Below are 18478 nucleotides of genomic sequence, written 5' to 3'. Positions count from 1 at the left end.
ATCATAAGCAGAAATCACAACATTTGCTTGAGCTACACAATATGGAACAATTTGTTTGCAGTTGAATTAGAAGAACCGACCAGCATGAGTACACCTAAGTAGCTCCACCCTTGCGTGAACACATACGATACTAGCTGCCTAGCTCTTTGCTATAGTAGTACTCCCTCCGTTCCATAATGTAGTGCCTATAGATTTTTTTTAAAGTCAAACCTCACAAACTTTGACCAAGTTTGTGGAGAAAAATATTTACATCTAGAGTGCGAAACATATATCACTAGATTCATCATAAGATGTAGTTTCACATTATATATTTTTGGTATTGTAAATATAAATATTTTTCTCTACAAACTTGGTCAAAGTTTGTAAAGTTTGACTTCTCAAAAAATCTATAGGCACTACATTATGGAACGGAGGGAGTACTAGATAGCTGTTCCGTGAGAAACTCGACTGTGGAGCATCTATTTCGCAAGCATTCTTGGGAACATCACTAATTCGACAGCATTTAATCACTTCACAGATTTAGAGCAGGAAAAGTTACTCCCCCTACCTCTACTCCCTATTCCAGAAAATAAAAGAAAATGCTAAGTAAATGCCATACACACAACCGCAGATTTGCTGTGCGGGTGGCCAGGCATTAAACTACGCCGAGAGCACCTCGTCCTAAACACACTAGCGAGCGCCTCACCTCGGTTCCCTTCGGCGTCGCTGGATCTGAAGCGTGCCGATCCGGCTTTCCCCTCAACGCCGGGCCCGCGGCCTGGTTGCCGCGCCGCCGGGGGCGGGAGCTGAGAGACGGCGCGCGCGAGTCCGCCCCGCTTGCCGCCGGCCGCGAGCGCGGTGCAGTGGGGTGGGGCGGGGTGGGGCGGGGCGAGCGCTAGTGCGCCGAGCTGGGGGGATTAGGGTTGGCGAGCAGTAGCAGCAGGTGAGGTGGTGGAGTGAGGGGATGCGGCTGTCTCGTGTGTCAGTGTGTGTACACGCCCGCCCACACGGTGCGGTGGAAGAGAGAGAGAGGAGAGAAGGAGAGCGACAGTGGCCGATACGGGCGTGTCACGGGCTCACGGCCTGCCGCCGAGACGTGGGCCGGCCTGAAGCGCGTCGGGCTGGGCCATGTGTGCGACTGCTGCACACCCCAAAAAACTTGTTCTACAAAAATAAAAAATGAAGGGGGAATGCGTGCTGCACACTGTAAGTTTTTTTAATTGTTATTTATTATTATACCGCAGCAACTCCGCCTATGTTGTCTCATCATGACCGATTCAAAGCCCGGGTAAAGGAGGAGGGCTGTTGAAGATGAAACCCAAAAGATTTTCGCTATTATTATTAGAGTACTCTTGTTATTATTATACCGCAGCGAGGTGGAGCTTAGATTGCTTGGGCTCTCATGAATTCTTTTGATTAACTTTTTTTGGTGACGATCACCTCAAAAGGCCACTAAGAAAATCCTCAAAACAAAAGGTTTGCAAACTTCTTATAAAGCAAATAGGGTGTATTGAATGCCCCTCGGAAAAAAAGAATGAACGAATGCATTTAAAGGAAAAAGCGAAGATCGGAGAATGCAAAATGGTCTGAGGTTAAGCGCACGAAAGAAGGTGATAAGACATTTGATGAGCCACTCATGATTGGTTCATTTTGCTACGAGGAACGCTCAATGTATCGGTTGGTGATCAATTTTCTTCTACATGCCCCGACGAACTTCTTAGGAACGATTGTAACGACTTTGTAGAAAATTTCTCCCTTCGTTTCATTTTATTTTATTTTGAAAATTAGGGTATACCCCAACCTCATCGAGATTGACACATCTACCCAAGTTTTTTTTCATTATTATTGTGAAGTAGAAATTCCATCACTCATTTCCTTTCGTTCCCCTGGCTGATGTGAACTTATCTCCGCCAGGCTCCATCTGCAAGCCCATGGATTCGTCCCCCCTCTGCTTGCCACTCCAACAGCTGGGACAGGGAGGACAATCCCGATGCCCCGGCTACAACTAGTTGTTCAGGTGGGTTTTTTAGTCCTTGCAAGGGATGATGTTCAAATGGACGATGATGCTTCTTCCTTGAGCTGGACTTTCAGGCTTTGATCCTCCTTGGTTTTGCCTTGCTGTGGCAGGAGGTTAGATTTCCTCGCCGTGCGCATGCGCGGGTGATATCTAGTGTTAGATGGTTCTGGACGATTCAAAGGTTCAACGGTTGTGATTGCGGTTCCAGGAAGCTGGCTCTAAGGGGACACGTACACAAAGACTTTTCGACAAGGTATAGCTGGCTCTGATAGAGAAGATGCGACAACGAAGCGTCGACAGCTCGTTTCGACGGCGGTAGTGGTTGTTCGATGGTTTAGGACCGTGGAGTAATTTTTGAAGTGCCGAGATTGTTCATTACTCCCTCCGTTCCACAATGTAGCGCATATAGATTTTTCTAGAAGTCAAACTTTATAAACTTTGACTGAGTTTGTAGAGAAAATCATATACATCTAGAATACCAAATACGTGTGCTTAGATACATCACAACACATACTTTCATATTATATACATTTGGTATTGTAGATATAAATAGTTTTCTCTATAAACTTGGTCAAAGTTTATAAAGTTTGACTTTGTAGAAAATCTATATGCACTACATTATGGAACGGAGGGAGTACCAGATAGTGCCATGGCCTCCGTATGCCTCGACTAGTTCCGACGTGACGTGGTGTTGATGCGGATCAGCCGGTCGACTGGACGTTTCATCTCCAAACTGTAGCCGTAACGAACGCAAGACGTAGGAGTACTACAACAATAACCGGCACGCAATGGGTCGGGCTAGCAGCCAGCTAGGTACGCCGTCACGACTCCCGACCAACATCCGGAGAACACTATCATGATGCCAGCAGCACCAGCAAACCGCGGGGGTACGTCGACCCGGCGGGACGGACGTGTATGACTGTGAGGGTGCTCTCGAGCTACCACCGGCTGCGTGGGCTGTGGCCAACGGCAGCGATCGCCTTGTCCTGTCGCCGAGCTCCCGGGCTTGCGGGGGCGTTCGTCTTCGACCGCTCGCTCCCTCCCCCGTCGTCGCCCCATGTGGGCGCGCGGCCGCTGGTCCCGGCCGAACCGACGCATCCCCAACACCCATACACGCAGGCCCCCGCCGCGCCGTCACTCTCGCTTGGCCTCTTGCGACGACACGATCCACCCCGATCTCCTTGGCACTAGATACCAAGCACGGCGAACTGCCTGTCTGCCCCCCCGAAAGAAAATCCATCGCACTAGCACACATACAGGTCGACACACTTCAAAGCGATCCATGGACCGATCGAGTCCAGCCCACCGGCCGGCGTAGCCAAATGATTACCACCACTGATCACAGGTGTAGATGTCTTCATAAGTATACAAGAGGACGTGCACTTCACTCAAGCCGTCACTAACACCGATTATGTACTACAGCTGGAGACCGAACTCAATCGACCGGATTTTTGGCGATAACGAAATCTTCTATGGCGCTGCCGTGGCCTGGCTGGGCCATATATGCGCACGGGACCATCCCACGGGCGACGGGTCCATTCTATTTTTGCACCGTGAGAGGCGAAGTTGCTGCTGGAATGTTCACGTTTACATGCGCATTGTCTCTCTCGGTCTCTGATGGGTAGCGCTCGGGCGGACTGTTCTACGTGCCCTTGGAGAGCTGTCGCCGACTCGCCGGTCGGGAGCCGGGGAGATACGACAACCCGGTTTCCATCCGATCACATTATTGGCCCCGGCCGGCGCATGTCGGGAGGGGTAGCCCATGTATGGGCGGTGAACGGTCCATGTCGGGTATCCTCTCTCTCTCTCTCTCTCTCTCCCGCCTAATTGCATGCCACAATGATATTACTCTGCAAGTTCGATGCCTGTGCGTATCTACTGTCATTTGGAAGATTGCAGAGATAGATTGCACCGTATTGTCCGTATGGAACGGTCTACATGTGTCTTACTCCTGGCTGACTGGAGTACGTCTTACCCTGGCTGACTGGACGACCTAGAAGATAACGAATCAACTGTGCAGCTATATGTTTGACTCGGCGACTTGGACATGGTCGTTCGGCTTGACCTGATCGATATCAGCAGCCTACAGCTGGTTTGAATGAGTTTAGTAATGCGTCTTGCCGGGGCAAACACATGAGTTTGCTCAAACGAATCACAATAATCAAGTAATTAAGTTGATGTTTGTTGACCTAACGCATGGGGTCTGTCTGCCCTGATGCATGCATACATATTAACATATATAATACGCACATAATCATGGCAATTAGAAGGGGAGGACAGAAGTGCGTATCTTCCTTAACAATTTCCTTTGAACCGAATCTCGTCCTTAGCAATGGGCACAGTGACAGTGACGGGTAGCTTCATCACAAGGTTAACGTACGTGCTTGTTCAAAATGCTTCACAAGGTTAAACCACCTTGGAGCACACTTCATCATACTTTCTTCATAACGTATACGCTATACACTCAAGTGCCATATGCATATAGGATGTACACTAGAAGCCGATCTTTTTGCCGGCCTACACGGCATCCTGCCGTCCCTGGATGGATTTCTTGCAGTAGAGGATGGCGTCGCTGACGGCGGTGTCGGCGTGGCCGTGGCACCAGTACTCCGTGGCGCTCACGTAGCTGGACGTGGACTGCCGCGCCGGGGACGACGTCGCCGCGGCGGAGGCGGCAGCCCTGGACGACGACCGCGGCGCGAGCGCACGCACCGGCAGCGCCCTCACCTTCCGGCACAGCGGCGCCAGGAGGCGCAGGTACCGGAGCAGTATCCTCCGCGTCGCCACCAGCGGCGCTGGCGCGTGCTGGCCACGACGGCGCGAGCTGGCCGCGGAGGCCGGCGTGCTCTGCGCGGAGTAGAAAGCAGGCGACGACGCGTTGGTGTAGGAGTAGGACACGATGCTCGGCTCGTACGGGAGGAGGGGCTGTCCGGCGCCGACGAGCAGCGGGGAGAAGCACTGCGCGCCGGCGCACGTCAGCTGGCCAAAGTCGAACTCGGCAGCCTCCTCGTCATCGTCCGCCGGCGCTGCGGCGGAGGACGTCCACCGCATGGAGAAGAGCTCCGCGGGGTCCATGTCGATGAAGGGCGTGGAGCTGTTGAAGGAGCACCCGAGCCCAGCGTCGGCGTCGGCGTCGAGACGCTCGATGGACGCCCTGCAGCCCAGCCACGCGCGGGAGAAGCTGTCGCTGCGAGACGGCGAGGCCTCCATAGACGCACCTAGTTGACGGTGCGCGAGGGAGAGGCTTGGATCAGTGTGCGCGTGAGTGAGGACTCAGAGGTAGCTGCGTGCGTGGGAACCGAGGCGAGCGCGGGAAGTGAGTGGCCCGGCGAGGAAGATAATATAAGGGCGGGCGAGGGGGGTGGCTGTGTGGGAAAAGAGAAGAAACAAGCAGACCGGTTGACGTCTCTGAAACGAGGCGTTTGGTGCCGTGTCCCCTTCTTTTTCTGTTCCAACGGAGAGGCTAAAAAAGGCCTGCAATTCCACACCATGTAGGAGTGCCTTTCACTGTTCCAGGGCACGGAGCAGACTGTTGCCTTTGCAAAATTTCATCCAAATATGCTCGAGAATTATACTGTACATTTTGCATCGTACTACAGTGGATATAGACCTTGGCCCTGTTTGGATACTCTAACACAGTTAGAGTTAGAGTTATTTTCTAACCCACTCTAACCCAAATAAGCACCTCTCCATCGGGATAGTTGGGTTAGATAGAACTAACCCACTCTAACCCTCCCTGTTTGGATACTTTTGGATTATTTGAGCCTCCAACTAACCCAAACTAGCTCTAACCCCATAATCCAAACAGGGCCAAAGTGATGATCATCATTCGCATTTGCATCATCTAAAACTACACACCGACCAAACTGTAAGGACGTGTCACACGTAGGTTGCTCTAAATTTCGTCATTTGCAAATCCTGTTACCCTACCTCCGCTCACAAATATAAGATGTTTTTAATAATATTTCAATATAAACTGCATACGGATCAAAATGAGTGAACAAATACACTAAAACATGACGATATACATCCGATTTAGAAAAAAAGTTAGAACATCTTACATTTGTGTGCCATGTACTGTACTACTCTGTGTTGACACTTGTCGTGCTGCAGACCTTGCAGTGGGAAAGACAAATAACAAAATGAATGTTATATCTATTTCAGTCCCAAAAGACCTGTCAAAGACAAGCTCTTGGATGCAGCCAGCAATAATAGGGGATTAGTCGGGTGGGTGAGGTAATCGGGACAAAAGAGTGTTCCCGCAGAGAGGAGAGCATCTCCCTAACATGTTGCCATATGCGGTCGAGCTAGCTAGTTCCAGAATCTACATGGAACAATGCTCAATGTTTTCAGACCATAAATCTAACCAAGTGCGAACAATCTGTTAACACTATCTACCACTAACAATTTTGGGGGAAATATTCTATGGTTTTCTTTCCGAGCAAACATGACAGAAACCCACCAACCAACCAAGAGGCAGGAGCCATTGGCCTTCACATGCGAGCTCGCCCCAGTGATCCTCCTCATGTCGCCTCGGCCGAGTACCGCCCTGCAATATTCAAACCACGGAGCATGAGACGTGTAGGCTGACGGGGGAAGCAAGCACAGATTCTCAAGGGAGCTTTCGATGGCGTCCCACGAACCTGGTCCTGAGACAGAAGAAGAACAAAGCTCAACGCCCTCAAAAGAGGCGGGGGACAACGGTCCGATGGCGTACGGTGTGCCATTTTGTTATTCAGCGGCGAGCTCAGTCGGTGAAACAAAAACCACATGGCGAACCCAGCGTGATGATTAAGCGTAGAGTATTTTGTGATGTGATGTGATGGACTAAAGGTGTGCAGGTCTAGGCTGCCCCGGAGCCAGAAGGAACCAAACCGGCCTGAATGTACAGTTTGGTGCGTGTCTGTCTGCATGATGTGTGCGCCGTCGCGCCACAAAGAGACCCTTGTTGGAAACTGAGCTGTTAAAGAAAGGTGTGGAGAAGAAGGCTGAAAAGCATTTCTGCCCATGATTAAAGGAGATACTTGGTCCAGGAGATCTACTACTGTATATATTGTCTTTGACGATTTGTTGTTCTTTGACGCTTTGTTTATGCTTCGGGCTGGAACATGTGTGGACTTTGCGCCTGCTCAGAAATCATTGCACGTTTTGTGGAAATTATATGGATGGATAACATAAGTTGAAGAGCTCCTTACTTTCTTGAAATACCAGATTGTACTCTTTTAGGTAAGGGGAAATTTTATGGATGGATAACATAAGTTGAACGCTTACTGTTTCCTAAGCATCCCAGCTGTGGACTATGTTGGTTTAACAGTAGAGTAGAGACCGATGTTGTTTACTTACTACAAGCATCCCAGTTGGCAAATACAATCCTAAACAATTTTAAAGACGGAGTACCCATGGTAACTGTTATGAAAGCTGAGCAGAATACAAGGAGTCTCTAAATGAAGAAGAAAACAACACATCTAATACAACATGTATAAGGCATCCCCATTGTAATGATTAAATAGGTGTAATAATGATCAAGTAGGAAAACTAACATAGTGACATAACATGTAATGAGTGACGACACGTCATATTCTCTAAATGGGATTTAATGACTGACGACAAGTCAAAAACTGTAACGAAACCTGAGCAGTATAAAAGTAGCCTCTAAATGAAGAAGAAAAGGTGTCGACGACAACTTCTAGCATATGTAATACTCCCTCCCTAAAAGAAATATAAGAGCATTTAGATCACTATTATATTTCTTTACAGAGGGAGTACAATGTATGATGCATCCCCATTGTAATGATTAAATAGGTGATAATGATCAAGTAGGAAAACAGGGTGATACCGTCATATTCTCAGCCTTTGATTTCTACACTAAAGCCTGTGCAATGGCATCTTAGCAAACTTTCAAAAAGTACTTCTGTAATAAGAACAAAACAAGAAACCGACAAAGTGAATAATTCGACGATGACGCCATTATGTGCTCTAGCACAACAAATATGCCACGAGATGTGAGACTTGCAGCATCCGGCAGCTATCTACATGACTTTATGGTAGGCAATGCAAAAATGACACCTAAGGTTTGGAGACATGAATGACTACTGATGCTGGTTCGCCACTGATCCGTGTTCCAAAACTTGACAACAAATTGGACAGAACAACTACATATGAATTGTGCCGACCAGGCAGCCATGTAAATTCGTGATATATGACAGATTCTGAGCTTGTTGTCATACTTCGTCGAGCAATCGAGTACATTCTGTCCCCACAAATCCTAGCTTTTCCAGGAGCAAAGATTTGCAGAACATTTACTCAAGTACCTTGCATTAGTATTCACTATTCAGAATAATGACCCTCAAGAAATCATATACATGGATGCTAGAGCTGGCACGATGTCCAGGCAGCAAACTAACTCAAATAGCAACATAAATAAATAAAAGTAAATGTTACTTGCATGTTTCCAACTAAGTGCACTTCCAAGATTGTAAGACGGATAAATAGCACTGAAGTCGAAATAGGCATAGATGAGATTTCATCAGATGCTACTCCCCAAATATACTGGAATAACCATGTAGATATTCTAGTTGAGACAACAGATGAGTAAAAGCCTGATGCTTACAATGCTGACAGAGATCACATATAACAGATCGTTGAGCAATTATGAAATTTTTCTAGAGTTTCTTAAATCTAAGTAAATTCAGAGATATCACAGCAAAATGGCTTATTAAAACGAAATGGTTATTCAATCCTTGCTGTATAATGTATATACTGTTCTACTTTCTAGTGTATAAATGTAAGCACTGCACTGGTACTGATACATGCCCATTTGGAGAAAATCCCCTTGACTAAGAGGGTTCCAATCTTACAAAGCAGTGACAGCACCACATTTCTTACCACCAGAATCAGTTTGCACAAAGTGAAAAACAAAATTGCCATGTATGGTTGGTGACAACATAAAAAAACATCCAAAATGCATCCTATTCAACTCCAGGATGTAACAACATAAAATGATCTTTTACGCCACATGATTTCAGAGGCAAGTGACCTTCCAATTTCAGAAGAGCTGAATAAACCAACTGTGACACGATTCAGTTGGGCAAGTATATGGGGTGGGCTGAAGATCAGCTGCATAGACCAGCATTAGCTAGATAACTAGATTGGAAAATGGTTTCTCCATTAAGACTTAACTGTTACTTGGCAATGGTGATTAGTGCAAACTGTTGTACAAATCCAGTGAACTGTGAAATGTTACACCTTTAGTCTGTCTAACTTAATAAAGCTAGAGTATTACAACTGCAACCAACATAATAGGGCACTGTTCACATGCGCTGACTAAGTTCACTTCAAAGCTTCTTATCAGATTGTTCTCCAGTGCTTTTCAAGTCATCTGGGTTAAGTCTTGGTCTCTTTGTGCTACAGCCATCATTCTCCAGAGACTTCAACTTGTTTTTTATCGCAGATATCTTTGCAGCACGATCAGTTTGTGCTGATTTGCTTCCTGAACCACCTGCCAGTTTCTTATCTTTCAGCGCTCTTTGTGAATTACCGGAATCTAGGAAGCACTTCTCGCTCGCCAGGTGAACCACCACAGGACGTCCACAGACCAACTTGCCATTCATCTTCTCCTTTGCCAACTGAGCTTCCTGCATGCTCACTTCAGGTGGCAAAGGTGAGAATTACCAGGACCCATCAATGTTTGCAACAAGTAATGAATATTACTCGTACCTCTTTGGTAGTGTACTGAACAAAGGCATAACCACGAGGCTCGCCTCGCTTCGGGCCACGCGTATGCAACAGGAAATCCTCAGCTATGATCTTTCCATAGGGGGAAAACATCTTGATAACGTCAGACCTGGAGAATCACACTATAATGTTGGATTACACATAACACCAGGCCGACCTTGGAAGGAAGATGCGCTAGAGAAAAACTCACTCTGATATCCTGAAATCCAGATTGCCCACATAGAGCCTACTCGCCGACTTATCGCTGTCAAGACCCTTGGGATCCTGCAAAATAAGTTGGTTAAACACAACCTGTAGACATGCTGCACAATCACCTGTAGCCCCTTTCTAATCAAGACTCACTTACCATTGCCACTTGAAGAAGAAATCGTTGTGTACACGATTCAGCGCCAATTTCAGAAAATGGATCTTCGGCTGCAGAGAGCAAAGAGGACATCCAATCAGATGCGCGAATTCGGTCAATTTACCAGAGCGGTATGTACTCTTAGAACAGATTCTCTACAGTACCGCAAACATCAGACATGCACCCAGATATAGGTATCGCCTACAGGATTCGCTGGTCGCGATTACTAACATCGAACTACCAACATCAGAGCGTGCGCGAAGAGTGCCCGCGTGAGGTCTAGATCTATCTGGACAGAGAGCGCGAGAACTGGGGACCGAGATAGGCGGGAGGCCGGGCGGGCAAGCCGGAAGAGCTTACCGGCAGCGCGGGGGCGATGAGAGCGTGCAGGGACCGCGTTGCTCCGGCGAAGAATTCGCGCAGCGATGAGCCGATGAAGCACGGGGCGGGCGGGCGGGCGGGGCGGCGGCGGCGGACCGGAACAGTTTTTTCTTTTCCAGAACGGAGCAGAACAACTGTACAGCAAACGGGGAGTGATCGGGTTTGGGTCATCTGTAGCTGGGCCAAGCCGCAAATGCCGCTGCTCGCCCCCGACGTGGGCCGGCCCCGCAGCGGGCGGGCTAAGCCGGTTTTCCGTCGTTTTTTCCCTTCTGGTCTCAGCTTTCCTGCGGTTTTCTGTTTGGTTTCCCCAGAAACTCGGTTCTTAGGCCTCCTTTGGTTTGTAGGAATTTTGTAGGAACTCTATAGGATAGGATTTGCAACGGAAAAATTTCTTTGAAGCCCTTTGGTTTATAGGAATGGATTCCTATTCCTATGTAGGATAGGAATCAATCCTTCACATTTTGAAGGAAAAAAAACATTAGCCTAGACTCAATGGAAAAAAATCCTATCCTATGCACCAAATGACATCTCTTTCTTTATAGGAAATGAGATGCATGTCATCTCACTTCCTATGTTTTTCCTATTCCTATAAAATTCCTATCCTATAAACCAAAGTAGGCCTTAGTGTTTTTTCTTCGGCTCTTTTTTTTCGCGTTTTTTTTCTCATTTTGTTTTCTTTTTAAAATAATTGCATAATTTCGTATATATAAGAGAGTGATCCCACTTGTCGACATGTGATCGTCGAGATCAGTGGAGACCCCCTTTAGTTGTTCGGTCAAGGGCTAAAATGCTCATACATTCTCACAGCTTCCTTACACCTAGCAGTTACCCAGATTTAGGGCACCCATAGATGTAATACGCTACTCCTGCTTTACGTGTGTTTGATGTATGATGAACAAATAAACTACAAGCTTAAGTTAAGTGCACGCAGTTCTTCCTAGCTTTTGAAGTGTTTGGGAGCGGTCTCCTTGTAATGCCCACGATCCTGTCCTTATATTGAGTTTGTGGCCCTTTAAGTAAAAAAAGTAAATGTCGTTGCTCCTGTGTTCGCCTTAGAGCTTGCCCAGAGTGGCAAGTAAATCATTGCCTAAATCCTCAGTATCTCCGGTCAAGAGATACACCTGATCGTGGACGTTGTTCTGAGCTCAAAACGTCAGCGTATGGTAGCTAGCGGAGAGTGCAACTTTTGTCATGGTGCCAGAACCATAGTAAAAAAGGTGGCTCTATGTAGTGGTGTCAGTCTGATGAGTTGCCCCCTCTTATCGCGTGGGGAAATGCGATATCGTCCTGCAAAGCCCCATCATTAACCTAGAATACGTAGCCTGTCGCGGGCTACAGTTTCTCCTGCTTGACACGAAATGCGTTATAGGCTGTTAGACTTTGTAGCGTAGCCCAACTGTGTAATCTGTATATTGTGTAACCTTATAAATATATGTGATAGCCACCCCTAGAGGGTTGAGCCAATTCCCATAAATCCTACGTTTAACATGGTATCAGCCTAAACCTAGGACCTACGACAACTCTACCTCAACCGCCGCTGCTGCCGTGCCCCAAACCCTAGGGCTGCTGCCGCCGCAGCTACCATGACCGCTTCCGCCTCCGGTTCCGCCAGCTCCAGGGCCATCCCCGCGACGCTGGCCGCCCTTCTCAACCTTCCCGCCCACGGTGGTGCGACGCCGCGGCCCCAAGTCTTCGGCACCATCGCCGTTGGTTCGTTGTTCTCGGCTCCGATCCCGCCGTCTCCCGCGCCGTCGACGATGGCGTTCTCCACCGCCGCGATGCTGGCGCCACCTGCGGCCACTGCTGGCTCGTCCCCGACACTCGCCATTATGTCGGCGACCTCGGGGGCCTCCCATGATCAGCCCGCGGGTGTGGCACCCGAAGCCCCTGCGGCTCCCGTTGTTGCTACCACCGACGCCGCCATGATCTCCGGCACGTTCCACTTCGACAACCTCATCACGACTCGCCTCACGCCGGACAACTATTTGTTTTGGCGCGCCAAGGTTCTACCGCTGCTCCGCAGCCGCTCCCTCCTTGGCTACGTTGATGGCTCTCTGCCGTGTCCGCCGCAGGTTATTCCCACCGTCCATGGCCCAGCCATCAACCCGACGCACCGTGTGTGGGTGCAGCAAGACCAAGCGATCCTCTCCGCCATCCAGGGTTCCCTCGACGACGGGGTTGCTGGTCTTTGCCTCTTTGCTGCCTCCTCCTTGGATGCGTGGACGACTTTGGAGCATGCATTTGCACAGACCTCCACCGCCCACTCCATGGCTCTTCGCAGCAAGCTTGATGATATCAAGAAACTGGACTCATCTGTCACAACATACTTTAACAAAATCAAGGTCTTGGCGGATACATTGACCTCTATCGGTCGACCGCTGAGTGACGAGGAGTTCACCGGCTACGTTATTAAGGGTCTCGATGCCGACTACGACAACCTTGCCGAGGCCGTCCACAACGCCAAGCCGCCGCTTCCTCCGCACGAGCTCTTCTCTCGTTTGCTCTTCACCGAGCAACGCATCGAAGCTCGCCGCTCCGTTACCACCATCGCCGACCAGCTAGCGGCCTTTTGGGCATCGCGTGGCCAGCGCCCCCCTGCGCCTTCGTCGCATGCCCGGGTCGCCAACCCCCCTGCGCCATCCTCGGGTGGCGGCCCGTGCGGTGCCAGCTCTGCGGGCGTTGTCGTGGTTCTAACTCTGACAGTGATGTAGGGGGGTAAGTATGGAGAGGCGAGGTCTTAGCTATGGAGAGGTTGTAAGGACGCAAGGTTTACGAGTTCAGGCCCTTCTTGGAAGAAGTAAAATCCCTACGTCTCAGAGCCCGGAGGCGGTCGACTGGATTATGTGTGTATGAGTTACAGAGGTGCGAACCCTTGTCTCGGAGGAGGGGGTGGCTTATATAGAGTGCGCCAGGACCCCGGCCAACCCACGTTACGAAGGGTTCAATGTACATTAAGGTAGGGCGTTACTGATAACGCTAGTAATAAAGTGCTATGATGATCATAAAAGCTACTTAATGACCGACCGTTAGCGTGTGGAGTGACTTTAGGTCTCCTGGCCGTCGAGTGGTTGGATCTTGGTCGAGTAATTGCTTCTTGGTCGAATGTCTTCGAGTCTGTCGAGTGGAACACCTCCAAGTCGATTGAAAGGTGATTTATTCTAGAGGTGTCCTTGGGTAGGGCAGTTAGGACAGGTCCGTGACCCTACCCTAGGTACATAGCTTCATCATTAGCCCCCGAATGGATCGAGGTTTGAGTGGGGAAGGAGTTGAGGACTTCTCCGACTCGTTTTCTATGTCGTGAGCATATCTTGTTTCGGATCAACGGACCTGAGTGATGACAGCAACTCCCTTTTCAGTCGCCTTGATCCATTCTTAATTCTTCGCCGAGTGAGTTTCTTTACTTGTAAGGCTCCGAGTGACGGTGCGGAGGAGATCTTTGGTCTGACAAGTTATTTGCTGCCCGCGGATTTAGTGGGATCCGAATTTTGGGAAGCGCGCGGGACGGGGGAGGCCACAGTAATCGGACGAGATAGAGCGGAGCCGCCTCGATCCCCGTGCCACCTTTTCACCACGTATCGCCCGTGCGGTCGTTACGGGTTTTGACAGAGCCATCTGGGCCTACCTGTCAGCCACTCGGAAGCGGCCTCATATAAGGCGTTGGACTGGAGTCTCCCGAACAGTGCGCCCCATTATCTCTTCTCCTCCTCACGCCTCTTCTCTGCGCTCGCTCTCGCTCCAGCGCCACCGCGCCACACGCGTCTCATCGGCGACAATGGTGAAGGAGAAGACTGCGGCTCTGGAGCGGGCAAAGAAGGCGACGGCGAGGTCAAAGGGGAAGGCGACGAGCCGGGGCGGATCTTCCTCGCGGACTAGCCTGCCGAAGGGTTGGATCCAGGGCGACTGGATCCACTCGAGGATCTCCCAAGAAGACCTCGATGACCTGGCCGAGGGAGGGCTGATCCCCTACGACTCGGCGTGGCTTCCGGGGAAGGAATCCGAGCCGCAACCCCGGGAGGGTGAGCGCGTTCTTCTTGCCACCCACGTCGACCGTGGGTTTTCCTTACCTCCTCATCCTTTCTTCCGAGGGTTTCTGAACTTCTTTGGGGCTCAACTCCACCATTTTACCCCCAACTCAATCGTTTATCTTGCCGCGTTCATTTCCTTGTGTGAGAACTTCTTGGGTTGTCGACCTCACTGGGGTCTTTTCAAGCATATTTTCACTTGTCGCTCCCAGACAGTGAAAAAGGCTAATCCGAGTGACGAGAGGACCCAAGTGATCCAGATGTGTGGGGGTTTGGCATCCAGACGAGGGGAAAAAGCTCCTTTCCGGCCATGATTCTTCCCGATTCAGTTCGCGGATGGCAGTCGACCTGGTTCTACTGCAAAGACCAGTCGACGCCAGGGCAATCGACTGGCCTCCCTCCCTTTACCATGGACCGAGTGGAAAAACCCTCCCCTTTGAAGGTGCTCCCGGAGGAGAAGGCGCACGTGAAGGTGTTGGTCAACCGAGTGGTCCAGCTCATTCGTGACGGGGTCACTGGTATGGATCTCTTGGAGGTCTTCCTTCAGCGGCGCATCCAGCCTCTCCAAGCCCGAGACCACCCGATGTGGATGTATTCAGGTCTAGAAGACTCCACTCGGATCTACCCGGAGGAGGTCGATGACGACACGCTGGAGAAGTGGCTGTCGAGCATTACCGGGAACAAGGACAATCCCAGAGGAGCCAGGAGAGTTCCCCCATTCAACCAGTCGCGTGCACCAGAGCAGGTCTGATTCTGAGTTTTGCTTGTAATCCGAATTCACTCGCGCAGCTGTCTGTATTGCGTCGACTGACTTTGTTCTCCCTGCTTTCTTTCAGGCCATTACTGAAATGTATTCGATGCCCAACGGGGAGCAAGAGCAAGCTCTGGAAGGCGAGGCAAGTGGTGGAGAAAATGGCGAGTGGACTTCTGATGGTGAAGGGGATGGTGGAAGTGACGACTCAGGTGATGGGGAAGAAGTCGAGTCGCCTCCTCGCATAGAGAGACGATCCAAGCTTGACCAAGAACGGCCGAGTGCCCGCGACAAGGCAACTGCTCAGGCTGGCCAGTCTTCGAAGCGTCCTCGGGTCTCTTCACCAACCCCGACTGAGAAGGCGCCAAAGCACCCCAAAGTTGCAGAGCCGAAGACTCGGAAGGCGCTGCCAAAGATCAAGATCGATATCCCTGTCGCCTCCGCGTGAGTGTCTCTCCTTGTATTCACTCGACGCTCTGCGTTGTTTGTTTTTCTTGTTTTAACTGGACGAACTTTGGAATTGTTAGCGCTGCCACTTCCGGGACCTCAGCTTACAGGGATGATGATGAGGTGATGGAGGATGCGGTCACTTCTAATCCAGGTATGATTTCCGCCATACTATCTTTCTTTGGTCGATTCAACTATATCGTGCATCATTGGGTGACGTGATTTTGGCAATTTGAACTTTGCACAGCTCCCAACATTATTGACCTCCCTGATGATGATGAAGAGCCCGAGAGGTCTTTGACGAGGAAGAGTAGGAGAGCTCCTGCAAGTGAGGCGCTACAGTCGACGCCGAGGGCGGAACCAGTCATTCAGGACACTGGTGACGTCAATCGGGGTTCTGTTACCTTCGCGGAGCCCCTGTCGAGTGCCTTGCCTTCTTCTTCGACTGCTCAGGCCCCTGTCGACCCGCCTTCAGTTTTTGCGACCCATCATGTCCCAGAGGATGAGGTGAATGCTGCTAGGGAAGCCATATGCCAGGCGGGCATTATGATGGAGAAGATGAAGATGGTGCGGGACGCCAGCCAAGCCGCCTATGATGCCAGCTCGGCTCTCTAGAGCAACGTTTAGGTTAGTCGGCTATCTGAAGATTCTTTCCGAAAATCTTTGCGTCTGTATACCCACTGGGTGCGTCGATTGAAGTTTTGGACTAGTGGAGACTACGGTGGACTGCTGGCAGTCGACTGTAGTCTTTGTATTTTGCCGAATGTATAAACCAAACTGGTAGTTTGTCTCTTCCACTCGACTTCGGCGGGCCGGTCGAGTGGGATCAGAACCGGTGAGGGCACGCTAAGTGCACCCACTGGGTGTAGTCCCCGAGACTATGGTGGACTACTGGCAGTCGACTGTAGTCTGAGTTCTACTTTCTTTCTCTCTTTGTTTTTGAACTCGACTTCGGCGGGCCGATCGAGTGGGATCAGAACCGGTGGGGGCACGCTAAGTGCACCCACTGGGTGTAGTCCTCGAGACTATGGTGGACTGCTGGTAGTCGACCGTAGTCTTAGTATTTATTGCCTTTGTTGTTGTTGTTGTTTTGCTGTAACGATAACTTCTCCCCTTTGATTTCAGAAATCTTACGATCTTGGAGCTCGCTTTGCTGACCTGGAGAAGTAGCAGATTCAACTGAACCTTGATTTGGAGCTGGCCAGGACAGAGCTGCAAAAGGTCAGAGACGGCGCCGTAGGTAAGACGATTTTGTCGACTGGTTAGTTTTTAGGCTTGAGTACCCTTCTGCTATTTCCGAATCAATCATCATTTCTTTGCAGAAAAACTGAGAGAAGCTCTGGCGAAGAAGGATCAGGACTTGGCTGCTGCCCGTAAGGAGGCTGACGACAAGACTGCTCTGGCCGAACAGAAGCTGGCTTCGGTCGGCCAGTTAGAAGAAGAGAATACCAGGCTGAAGACCGCTCTGAATGAAGCCAACAAGGAGTGTACACGTTGGAAGAAGGATAACCTCAACCTGAACGAAAAGATGGAAGGCATCACTCGCGGGAGGGACGATCTAGAGAGCTACTTGAGGAGCCTCGCCAAGAAGTTGTACATCAAGCTTGAAGGTGCACATTCAGTTCCGATTGGTGTTTTTTTGTGTCGACTCAGTGTATGAAAATTGACTTATCCTTGGATCGTGAATGCAGAGTTTTGCCAGAACTTTGAAGAGGAGACTGGGCGGATCGAACCAGGTTTGGATCCAATCAACTCTCCCGTGAAAGATGAAACTGCCATGAATCTGCTCCGACTGGAATCTCGCATCGACAGTGCCGTGGACTACTTGGCTTGACTGAAGGTCGCCATGTCACGGATCGACCCGGCACTTTGGCCAGAGGCTACGCTCCAAAACGATCTCGAGTCTCTGATGACTCGACTTAACGGAATTCCTGACCGAGTGCAGGAGTGGAAGAAGTCTTCTGCTTGGTGTGGCGCTGATGTGGCTCTGTCCTTGGTTCGTGTCCACTGCAAGGAGGTGCGACAAGACAAGCTGGCAGCAATCAAGGTCGCCAACACCCAGAAGCATGACTTCCGAACCTTTATGGAGACTTTCATTGCTGCAGCCACTCGGATAGCCGACGGCGTCGACCTGGATGAGTTCGTCGAGCCTGCCAGCCCTCCTCCCGCGGAGTGAACAAACTCTTATGTCCCACCTTAAATTTGCCTCAGAATGCCGAGTGGTTTTTGTAACCGTTAAACTTTTTCGGGCTGCATGCCCGAGTACTTCGATCTGTGGTCTGGAACCTTTAGAATTTATCTCAACTTGGTTTACCATTGAATATCTTTATGAATCTCCTGCTGAGTGAACCCATTCTTCATTCGAGACAACTTTTGCACTCGCAGCGCAGTTTCAAAGGAGAGGGAAGCAGTCGACCCATGTCTTGTATTTGTGGCGAAGCTCTCCAGGAGAAGGCGGCAGTCGACCCGCCCCTCGTCGTCCTTGAGGATTGAGATGTGTTTCGTACTTAGGCGAGTACTGGACTGCAGCTAAGCCCCCGAGTGGGAGGATCGCTCTCCACTCGGTAGGATTTTTTTTCAAACTTAGGCGAGTGCCGGACTGCAGCTAAGTCTCCTAGTGAGAGAACCTAGGCGAGTACTGGACTGCAGCTAAGCCCCCGAGTGGGAGGATTTCTCTCCACTTGGGAGGATTTTTTTCAAACTTAGGCGAGTGCCTGACTGCAGCTAAGTCTCTAAGTGGGAGGACTTAGGCGAGTACTGGACTGCAGCTAAGCCCCCGAGTGGGAGGATTGCTCTCCACTCGG

At 50.1% G+C, this 18478-nt stretch overlaps 3 protein-coding genes across 4 annotated transcripts in view; all 3 read right to left on the bottom strand.

Annotated features, from left to right (window-relative positions):
• LOC119272096 (uncharacterized GPI-anchored protein At1g61900-like) overlaps positions 1-887 on the bottom strand; it is a 4640-nt gene extending 3753 nt beyond the window's left edge. Inside the window, exon 1 of one of the 2 annotated variants that reach the window (XM_037553688.1) lies at positions 686-887. The gene's annotated coding sequence lies outside the window, so the exon portion shown is untranslated. The remainder of the gene's footprint in view (positions 1-685) is intronic. The other variant, XM_037553684.1, reaches the window with a different exon arrangement.
• A 3385-nt stretch (positions 888-4272) lies between these two features.
• On the bottom strand, positions 4273-5372 carry LOC119288001 (probable membrane-associated kinase regulator 6). Its single transcript, XM_037567649.1, has one exon. The coding sequence runs from the start codon at positions 5204-5206 to the stop codon at positions 4514-4516; it is 693 nt and encodes a 230-aa protein (XP_037423546.1). The 5' UTR covers positions 5207-5372; the 3' UTR covers positions 4273-4513.
• Positions 5373-9155: 3783 nt separating this feature from the next.
• LOC119287916 (probable RNA-binding protein 18) lies at positions 9156-10500 on the bottom strand. Its single transcript, XM_037567558.1, has 5 exons — positions 10434-10500; positions 10077-10144; positions 9921-9994; positions 9713-9839; positions 9156-9630 (listed from the first exon to the last, which is right to left on the bottom strand). The coding sequence occupies exons 2-5, from the start codon at positions 10077-10079 to the stop codon at positions 9331-9333; spliced, it is 504 nt and encodes a 167-aa protein (XP_037423455.1). The 5' UTR covers positions 10080-10144; positions 10434-10500; the 3' UTR covers positions 9156-9330.
• Between the last annotated feature and the right edge of the window lie 7978 nt (positions 10501-18478).

Source organism: Triticum dicoccoides, chromosome 1A (assembly GCF_002162155.2).
Source record: "Triticum dicoccoides isolate Atlit2015 ecotype Zavitan chromosome 1A, WEW_v2.0, whole genome shotgun sequence".
Lineage (NCBI taxonomy): Eukaryota > Viridiplantae > Streptophyta > Magnoliopsida > Poales > Poaceae > Triticum > Triticum dicoccoides.
This window is presented reverse-complemented; position numbering and strand designations above follow the sequence as displayed.

Coding starts and splice junctions, on each gene's coding strand:
- LOC119288001 (XM_037567649.1), bottom strand. CDS start 5,206: ATGGAGGCCTCGCCGTCTCGCAGCGACAGCTTCTCCCGCGCGTGGCTG.
- LOC119287916 (XM_037567558.1), bottom strand. Junction 9,840..9,920: donor CTGGATTTCAGGATATCAGA/GTGAGTTTTTCT, acceptor GTGATTCTCCAG/GTCTGACGTTATCAAGATGT. Junction 9,631..9,712: donor TTCAGTACACTACCAAAGAG/GTACGAGTAATA, acceptor GTGAGCATGCAG/GAAGCTCAGTTGGCAAAGGA.